We start from the raw sequence: 10,266 nt of genomic DNA, 5'->3' as shown, positions 1-10,266 counted from the left end.
GCCAAGTCAACCGTGGGAAGAGCTGCAGTAACCTATGGCCTATGCCAAACTGTATCCCAACCAAACAGTCAACAAGGAAAAGTCCTCCCAACCTCCCAAGCTTGTCTCCCGTAAAATTCTCACCTCAACCCAATACTCAATAAACACCTTAGGCAACACAGGGCAAAAAAGCCTTTTATTTCCCCCACATTTCAGCTCTTCATTTTTTGTAACATCTCTTCCAACTCAGAAACAAGGCCCAAGAAGTTGATTCAAACCTGAGGAGAAAGAAAATAAAAAACAGGACAGATCAGAGAGCTCTCAGGCAGAGCTCTGGGCTGGGTGCAGAAACAGGAAGGAGCAGAGGGAATGACAACTAGAGATGGGTACAGGCACTTAATCCCAACTGGGGTAGCCTCAGGACCGCAGGATCTGCCAGGGGCCAAGAAGCCTTCCTTTCCCAGTCCAAGGCTAAGAGGGCACCATCATTTCCTGTCCAAAGTAGGTGGTTGGGGTGGTCAGGTTTAGCCCAAAGCAAAATAAGCAAAGTTGATCTTGAGCTTCCAGTTTCTCTGGCTGGAGCAGTTCCCTGCGCCTGGACCGTTTCCACTTCTCCCATAGTAACTTCCAAGGGCATAGCAGCCAGCCAAAGCTGGATGCGTATCATACAGCTCTCAAATTATGAGACATCCACCTGACAGGGTGAAGATTTTTTTGCAGAAATATTTTTTTCCCTTAATGAGCTGACATATGAACTAGTTAGCCAGTATGCCCCCCACCCACTGCTACCTTTGTGAAGCTGATTCTCTCCAAAGATCTTGTTAGCTGAACCAACTTTTCCTAAATGCAGTGATGACTAAATGGAAGACAGAAGGTGCATGTAAAGTTCTTGGACACATACTATGTGCCCAGTAAATAGGCATCATCAGTTAGATTCTTTTGAGCTGTTCAAGTTGAATTTTATGAAATTTGCATCGTAAAACCAGGTATCAGAATTTCAGGATAAAAGCAAGACAAACATGATTTATAGCCAGGATGGACCCTCAAACTTGAACTCTTTTAAGTCACAATTATTGCCAAAAAGCCTGGATGTGAACTATAGCTATGAGTGACACTTATTAATAAAATCAGAATGTTACTCCAAAGAAGTCAGTTACAAAAGAATATATATGATTGTATCTATATAAAGTTCAAAAATAAGTAAAACCAAGCTATGTTATTTAGAATGCATACTTGGTGATAAACTATAAAGCAGCCTAGTAGTTACTTCTAGGAAAACAGAAGGAACCATGGGGGCTTCTGGGTTGCTGGTAATATTCTACTTTTTCCCTGAGTGGTATTTACAAGTATCCACTTTACGACAATTTCCAAGCTGTACTTTTATGATTTTTGGACTTTTCTACATGAGTGTTAAATATGTCGTAATAAAAAAGTAAAAATTATAAGAAAAATATTGAGTGCTGATGGTGTAAATTGTTCCCAGTCCCTACAGGATAGCCATAGTTGAGGAGGGTTCTTAGGGACTCAGAAGAAGCAACATTTGAGGGTAGATTCCAAGGATCTGCTCTACTCCAGTTACAATTGCTACCCCCACCCCATCCCCTGCTCCCACAGGACTGGAGCAAAGAACCTCACCTGAGAACAAGGCAGGAAGTAGGCCAGTGCCTTCAGAGCCGGGTTCTAGACCAGTGGGACTCCCGACGTGGGTGGAAGCACAAAGCAGCGACACAGCAGAGAAGGCCACAGAAGAGAAGCAGGAAGGAGCCCAAGACCAGCAGCCTGGAGCCACACAGAGCCAGCTCCTCCTAGAGGTGGGCACGGGGAGGAAAGGGGGAATGATGGAGAGGTGAGTGGGGAATCTTCATCTCGCCCCAGCCAAGGGATATAAAGAGACACCTCCATGAGGGAGAGGGCTCTCCATGTCTAGGGAGTAACTAAACAAAAAATGTCATTTTTATACAAGCTAACATTTGTCTTGATGGTTTGCAAACTTGCCCAACCATCAACCTGAACCCCCATAAAGATTCCATGAGATAGAAAACCTCAGCCAGTCTCCTCTACCCACCACCAGTGGAGCACTTCTCTATCCTCCTTGGGACTCCACAGTGGCCCCCGTGGCCTTCAGTATCAAGTCACGGCATCCTAACCTGGCATTCACAGTGCCTCATGGTCGGGCCTCTGCAGTCTCTCCTGCCTCTTCTTTTACATCATTCCTAAGCCTCTCACCATCGAGTGCTCCCTATGGCCTGTGCTCATGCTGGGCCCTTCTCCTGGAATGCATTCCCCTCTCCTGAACCTCCTATACTGCACTCCCTACCCTACCCAAATCTTTCTCATTTTTCAAGGATCATCTTGACAGGGCAAAAGGTGTGGATTGCAATCCGGCCTCTGCCACTTAACCAGCTGGTATGGCCTTAGGCAATTAACTCCCTCTCTCTAAACATGTTTCCTCATCTGTAAAATGGGATAATAACACCTATTTCAAAAGGCTACTTTAAGATCAAATGAGTTAATGAACCTGAAAGCACTTTGTACATTGTAAACTACTGTGCACAATTCTCTTTCTTAAATGCCACCTTCTCTATGAAGCACTCTCCATAAATGTTCAAGTTAGGGTTAATTGCTCCTTACTCTGTATAACACACTGCTCACATCTCTGTGATAACAATTAGCCCATTCTGCCTCTTATTACAGCTTCTGAATTCCTTTGAGGTAGAGATCATGTTTAATTGTATTTATTTATTTATTTTTTGAGACAGAGTCTCACTCTGTTGCCCTGGCTAGAGTGAGTGCCGTGGCGTCAGCCTAGCTCACAGCAACCTCAAACTCCTGGGCTCAAGCGATCCTCCTGCCTCAGCTTCCCGAGTAGCGAGTAGCGGGGACTACAGGCATGTGCCACCACGCCCGACCCTTATTGTATTTAAAGACAATAGCAGGCCGGGCCTCACGCCTGTAATCCTAGCACTCTGGGAGGCGGAGGCGGGAGGATCGCTCGAGGTCAGGTTCGAGACCAGCCTGACCAAGAGCTAGACCCCATCTCTACTTAAAAAAAAATAGAAAGAAAGTAACCGGACAACTAAGAATATATAGGAAAAATTAGCCGGGCATGGTGGTGTATGCCTGTAGTCCCAGCTACTCGGGAGGCTGAGGCAGAAGGATTGCTTGAACCTGTGAGTTTGAGGTTGCTGTGAGCTAGGCTGACACCACGGCACTCTAGCCCGGGCAACAGAGTGAGACTCTGTGTCAAAAAAAATAAAAAATAAAAATAAAAAAGTAAAGACAATAGCAAACAGTAACAGCTGTCATTTATCAAATCTCTATTATGTACTGGGCATTTGTGCTGGGCATTTACAGTCATTCTCATTTAATCCTTATTTGTTGGAATTAAAAGATAGTATCAGGATTTCTGTTTTACAGATGAGGAAGCTGAGGCTCAGAGAGGTTCAGACGCTTGCTCTAGGTCATACAGCCTCCAAGACGGGGTCATAAAGCCTGTGCCTTTTTTACTAGGTAAAATTGCCTCCAGGAACCGTCAAGACACAGCAGTCAGCATGGCAGTCAATGAAACCCTAATGACCGATGACGTGAGGCTCTTACCGAGGTGAGCAGCTTGGTAAGCACAAGGCCTTCGTGGCTCCAGACCCTGACACATTCCTCACCCATCTTAGGGCTTAGGGTGGCATTTCCTGCTCCCTCCTCTAAGCAGGATATGGGTGGCTGGCTGGAAGGCAGAATTCCTGGAACAGCACTAAAATACAGGCAGATTCCTGGGGTCCTCTCTGTGGTCACCCTGGCTGTGATGAGGACCTGCTGTCCTGCAGAAGATCCTGTGACAGGCACAGGAGAAGAGATGGAAGAAAATGAGGGGCAGGGCAGGAGCCTCCATCTTCAGACTTCTATTCATTTGTAAGGCTTCCTACAATACCAGGTGTTTTGGCATTGATTCTATTCAATAAAGTACTCCATATACCACCATTTATATCACTGAGAAATTAAAGTAACTGTGTATCAATAACACAAATTAAATTAGCTCACAATCAATACAACAATCATATGAATACTCGCAAGGTTGCAGTGAAATGAGCAGATACACATTGCTGTCATCCCTTTGTATAAACTAGTTTGTTCTTTGTAAGAAAGCAGTTTTCACTAGGTATTAAGACTCAGTAAAAGGTTCACACCTTATTTTAAACTAGTGGAGAAAGGATGGCCTATTCAGTAAATGGCCTTGGGACAACTCCCATGTGGAAAAAACATGTAGACTGTTACCTGACACTATAAAATACAGTCCAGATGTAGAACTATACAAATTAAAAAAAAGTTAAGCAAGTATTTTTTTCTTTTTTTTTTTGAGACAGAGTCTCACTCACGCCAGGGCTAGAGTGCTGTAGCGTCAGCCCAGCTCACAGCAACCTCAAACTCCTGAGCTCAAGTGATCCTTCTGCCTCAGCCTCCCGAGTAGCTAGGACTACAGGCATATGCCACCATGCTCGGCTAATTTTTTCTATACACTTTTAGTTGTCCATCTAATTTCTTTCTATTTTTTTAGTAGAGACAGGGTCTTGCTCTTGCTCAGGCTGGTCTCGAACTGCTGAGCTCAAACAATCCACTCAACTTGGCCTCCCAGAGAGCTAGGATTACAGGCGTGAGCCACTGCGCCTGGCCCTTAAACAAGTATTAAAAGAAAATACAAAAGAATATTTTCTAATTTTAAAATGAGGAAGGCCTTCCTGTGAAAGACACAAAAACCTAAAAGCTGAATACAGGACAAGAGCAATAACCTAACCTGAAAAAGATTAAAGACTTCTATGCAATGAAAGATAAAAATTAAAAAAACAAGTAACAGATTGGTTGAAAATACCTATAATGTATTTAACTGACAAAATGGTTTACTATCTAGAGTAAAGACCTCTACAAATCAAGAAGAAAAAGACAAATAAAAAATGAACAAGGGAAATGAACAGAGGTAATCCACAGACAACTTGAAAATGTCCAATAAACCCATAAGAAGAGGGTTAACCTTACTAGAAATCAGAAAAAGTAAATTAAGACAATCAGATAATTCCTTTGCCCATGAACTTGGTAAAAATTAAAAAGACTGATAATAACAAAAAATGTTGAAGATGTGAGGAAGTGGGCATTCTTACTTGTAGACAACAATGTGGCTGTATCTATCATAATTTTAAATGGGCAATGAAAGGGACTGAGAGGATGCCCACCAAACCGTGGACCTCTTTCATATTTGCTTTGTATACATCTACATGGTCTGAATGCACAACAAAATGAATATATATTAGTTTTCTTAAAAGGTCCATACCCTTTGAATCGGTAATACCAACTGTAGAAATTAATCCTAAGGAAAAGATTCAAAAGAAAAATGCAAAGTATACCAAGATGTTTACTGTGATTTCATCAAAAATACCCCCAGCCAGGCGCGGTGGCTCACTCCTGTAATCCTAGCACTCTGGGAGGCCGAGGCGGGTGGATTGCTCAAGGTCAGGAGTTCGAGACCAGCCTCAGCAAGAGCAAGACCCATCTCTACTAAAAAAAAAAATAGAAAGAAATTATCTGGCCAACTAAAATATATATATAGAAAAAATTAGCCGGGCATGGTGGCGCATGCCTGTAGTCCCAGCTACTGGGGAGGCTGAGGCAGTAGGATCTCTTGAACCCAGGAGTTTGAGACTGCAGTTGCAGTGAGCTATGATTACACCATTGCACTCTAGCCCAGGCAACAGACCGAAAACCTGTCTTAAAAAAAACAAAACAAAACAAAAAAAACCAAATAGGAAACAATAGAGATGTTTAATAAGGAAAGCATTAACAATGGCCTAACCACTTAATGGATCAATTTATAGCCATTAAAATAATGTTGAAGACCATGTTAATATGGAAAACCATTTATGTGTAAGTGAAAAAAGAGAAATACAAATTAGTATATACATCATAATTACAACAGAAAAAATGTACATGTAAAATTCTGTAAGAGAACTTCTCCCCTTTCTTCCACATTTCCCAAATGGAATCAGTCACCAAACCTTGTCAATCCCACACCTGACGTCTCTCACAGATCATGCCACTGTCTTAGCTCAGCTTTTCTCATTACTTCTTTATTGCAACCACCTCCTAACTGGTCTTCCTGTGTCCAGACACATTCCTTCCAAGCAGTCTGCCACAGAGTGTGATTTTTCAAAAAAGAACAATAAAATCCTACTGCTTTCTTGATTAAAATCTTGGAGTTTGCCCCATGTACTAGATAAAGTCCAGCTACTTTGGGTTGGCACATGAGACCCTCCATAAGTTTCTTCCTCCTTCTTCAGATCCATCTCCAGCTACTCATTCAACATTTCCTCCCCTGCACCAGCCAAACTGAACCCTTGGAAGTTCTTAAACATGCCATTGTGGTTCCCATCTACATGCCTTTGCGTGTGCTATTCCCTCTGGCTGGAACTGTACACTTCTAAGCGTCCTCAAGCTTAGCTTAGGCATAGTATTCTTGGAAAAGCCTGCCTTTACCAGCCCTACTTTACAGAATTTCGGGTACTTCCTCTGTATCTGGTGTTCTATTTCACATGTCAAAAGGTATTTACTTTTAGTTATATCCATATCCTTGCTAGACTATGAGCATCTTGAGAGGAGGGCCTGTTTTACAAATCTCTGGATTCCCCATGCCTGGTACATACTGCTAGTGTTCATAACAGCATCACTCATAATAGTGAAAAAGTGAAAAGAACCCAAATGTTAAACGATTTGGATAAATAAAAATGGGAATATTCATATAATGAATGTTATTTAGCAATAAAAAAATAAAATACTGATACATGCTACAACATGGATGAACCTTAAAAACATTATGCCATATGAAACAAGCCAATCACAAAAGACCCCATAGTATATGAAATGTCCAGACTAAGCAAACCTACAGAGACAGAAAGTAGATTAGTGGTTGCCTAGGACTAGGAGATTTGTGGGGGAAGGAGAGTGGCTGCTAATGGGTACAGTGTTTCTTTTGGGGGTGATGAAAACGTTCTAAAACTTATTGTGGTGATGGTTGTACACTTTTGTGAATGTACTAAAAGCCATTCATTCATTCATTCATTTTTAGAGACAGGGTCTGTTTCCCAGGCTGGAATGGGGTGGTACGATCATAGCTCACTGTGGCCGTGAATTCCTGTGCTCAAGGGATCCACCTGCCTCAGCCTCCTGAGTAGCTGGAACTATAGGTGTGAGCCACCACATCTGGCTAATTTTTAAATTTTTTTATAGAGATGGGGTTCTCACTTTGTTACTCAGGCTGGTCTTGAATTCCCAGGCTCAAGCGATCCTCTTCCCTCAGCCTCCCAAACTGCTGGGATTATAGGGATGAGCCACCATGCCCAGCCTATTTGTCCACTTTAAATGGGTAAATTGTACAGTATGTTAATCGTATCTCAATAAAACTGTTATATATTTTTTTAAGTAAAAAGAATAGGAAAAATTGTCCCAAGTCTATATATATCAGACACATTTTATTCTGTTCTTTGTTCACATACATGTACACCTGGACATACATAGATACACCCCCACCACACACACACACAAATACACACAATCTTAGAAAGACAGTATTGGAAAGGACCTCAGAAGTCAGAAAATTCTAGGCTGGGCACGGTGGCTCTCGCCTGTAATCCTAGCACTCTGGGAGGCCAAGGCGGGAGAATCGCTCAAGGTCAGGAGTTCAAGACCACTCTGAGCAAGAGCAAGACTTCGTCTCTACTAAAAATAGAAAGAAATGATCTGGACAACTAAAATCATATATATAGAAGAAAATTAGCCAGGCATGGTGGCGCATGCCTATAGTCCCAGCTACTCAGGAGGCTGAGGCAGAAGGATTGCTTGAGCCCAGGAGTTGAGGTTGCTGTGAGCTAGGCTGATGCCGTGGCACTCTAGCCCGGGCAACAGAGCAAGTCTCTGTCTCAAAAAAAAAAAAAAAAGTCAGAAAATTCTACTTTCTCTCCTCCCTCCTCATCTTCCCAATTTTCAGATAAGGAATCTGAGGCCAAATATGACACAGGGATTAATGGTACCCACTGACTCTCTCTCTCTCACATACACTTGTCATTTTCCCAGAAGACTATAAGTTCTTTGGAAATTGATAGTGTCTAATTTTTTCTGTATCCTCCATAGCGCACAGAGAGCTATACTAAGCATGTAGCAGGAACTTAAGACACTCGTTTGATTGAACAGAACATGTTTCTCTGATATCCCTGAGGAAAAAGAAGGTGCTTCTAAGAGCAGACAGCCACAGGGATGAGCAAGAACACTGGGTCAAACCTAGCCCATCTCATCACACCTCCAAGGACAGACTCAACCTCAAGACTGGAAGGGAAAAGGGAAAACATTTATAGAGAACCTTCACTGTGGGCAGCATGTTCACTACAAGTATCTAGTACTTGTTACAGCAGAAGTGACTCAGGGATGTATCCAACGTTACCAGGTTGGTGAAGTCAGAGGCAGGGCCTAGGCTTGAGTGTTCTGAAGCCCGACCCCACAGTTCTCCCTGATCTCACCTTTCAATCCCATCTGACTACCCAGGATCTTGGTTTGGAATGTCTGGGTCTTGTTCCTGTCTGGACCATCTCCGAAGTTCAAGGTGGTCAGTAAGCCCACGACGTGAGACCCTTGCCACTTCCCTGTGACTGTCCCATTCACAGGGCACAGGGTCAGCTGGCCAAAAGATCTCAGAAAGGAGACCCAGTCCTGCGTGCAAAAGGAGGGTGGGAGAGAGGTGAGATGAGATTAGCAGCAAGAGCAGGTCTACACAGGAAGGATGAAAAGGAAGGCACTTACCTGAGGGATGTCAGGGCTGCGCAGGCCAGTCCTGTGGGTGAGGAGGAAGCTGCCAAGGCCCAGGCCAGAGAGGCCAAGCAGCAGCAGGATCAAGGTGGCACAGACCAGAGGTGGGTGGTGGGCCAGACACAGATGCAGGTTGTGCCCTGCCTGGCAGTCACCCATGAGGAAGAGGGGTGTCTGGGCCTCCACAGAGAGCCTGCTGGAGGACAGGGATGGAGAACTGGACAACAGCCTGCTGGTGAGAAGGCACTCACCGATTTTATGGAAAGGGAAGCTAAAGCTCTGAGCAGATAAGGGACTTGTCCAAGGCTACAGTTAGTAGCAGAACCAGGACAAGAATCCAAGCGTCTTGACTTCAACAGTTCATCTCCCTGCACCACTCAATAAATGTTTGTTGCATTTCATTTCTGAACTAATCAAAGCAGAAGCAGAGCAGAGCCCTCTGTGCTGGAAAAAGAAACCCAAAAAGTAGAATTCTTAGCTGGAGAAATAGGAAGCTGCTGTTCTGGGACAAGGGTTTAGCTGAATAGTTCCAGCCGCAGCCCACACAAGGGAAGTGTCTGCAGAACTCAGCCTCAGAGCTAAACAGCTAGGTCTGAATCCCCCTCTGCTACTCACTGGCTATGTAAAACCAAGTCAGGCAACCTCTCCGTGAGCTTAAGAATCTGTGAAATGGGAGTTCTAAGAACACCAAGTAATGAGGATTAAATGTGGCAGATAAAGCAGTCTGCATGGTACTCGGCGGTGCGGCAACTCAACAAATGTCCCATTTCCTTTCTCCTTCTCTGTGTCATAAATGATCCTCAAAACCAGATGAGGCCAGGCAAAAGCACCGCGGGAGAAACTGGGGCTCGCGGACTTTAACATAGCAATGGTAGAACCAAGGTCTGAAATCCTCCTGCTTCCAAGTGGGGTGCTCTCTCCCACGCAAGAAGCGACAGCCTGATGAAAGAGTATCTGGAAGGTGAGAAGATAAACAGGGGGTGGGGAAGAAGGGGGCGCCACAGAAGCGAAGGTGTCACAAGTCCTCAGCCCCTGCCCCGCCTGCCGTCCCTGCACTGCTGGACGCGGGGGAAGAGGAGGGGGTTGGGCAGAGCCTGAGGGCCGGCGGCCGGTGCAGCACCTGGGCCTCCCCTGCGCCCCCAGTCCCCTTCCTGAAGGACCGCGGCACCCCCATCCCTTCCCCGTCTAGCGCGTCGGGCCCGCCCGCAGCTCTCACCGCTCTGGGCCGGGCGGCGGCCGGCGCCCCCCGCGACGTCACGCGCGGAGCCGCGAAGGGGCGGGGCCCGCGCCTCCCTCCCCCCCGGAACCGCCCCCCGCAGCGGGGCCGCATGCGCAGTGGCCGCGCGCCCGCCGGGCGGCTCCGAGCTGGGTGGGGGCGTACTAAGAGGAAGTCCGACAGGGGGCCTGAGCGCACGGAATGACTCCGCGGGAAGGGAGGAAACGGGAGCGAGG

At 45.3% G+C, this 10,266-nt stretch overlaps 1 protein-coding gene across 3 annotated transcripts; it reads right to left on the bottom strand.

Moving 5' to 3' along the window:
• Positions 1–156: 156 nt before the first annotated feature.
• TMEM219 (transmembrane protein 219) lies at positions 157–10,109 on the bottom strand. Of its 3 annotated transcripts, none has more exons than XM_045543394.1 (6): positions 10,031–10,109; positions 8,809–9,007; positions 8,529–8,718; positions 3,577–3,806; positions 1,615–1,784; positions 157–257 (listed from the first exon to the last, which is right to left on the bottom strand). In XM_045543394.1, exons 2-5 carry the CDS (start codon positions 8,971–8,973, stop codon positions 1,647–1,649), a joined length of 723 nt encoding a protein of 240 aa, XP_045399350.1. In that variant the 5' UTR covers positions 8,974–9,007; positions 10,031–10,109; the 3' UTR covers positions 157–257; positions 1,615–1,646. The 3 variants fall into 3 exon arrangements, with proteins under 3 accessions (XP_045399350.1, XP_045399351.1, XP_045399349.1); XM_045543395.1 differs by having other exon boundaries at positions 8,809–9,010; positions 10,031–10,103; XM_045543393.1 differs by lacking the exon at positions 10,031–10,109 and having other exon boundaries at positions 8,809–9,979.
• Positions 10,110–10,266: the final 157 nt, after the last annotated feature.

This window comes from Lemur catta, chromosome 2, assembly GCF_020740605.2.
Source record: "Lemur catta isolate mLemCat1 chromosome 2, mLemCat1.pri, whole genome shotgun sequence".
In the NCBI taxonomy this organism is placed as follows: Eukaryota; Metazoa; Chordata; class Mammalia; order Primates; family Lemuridae; genus Lemur; species Lemur catta.
This window is presented reverse-complemented; position numbering and strand designations above follow the sequence as displayed.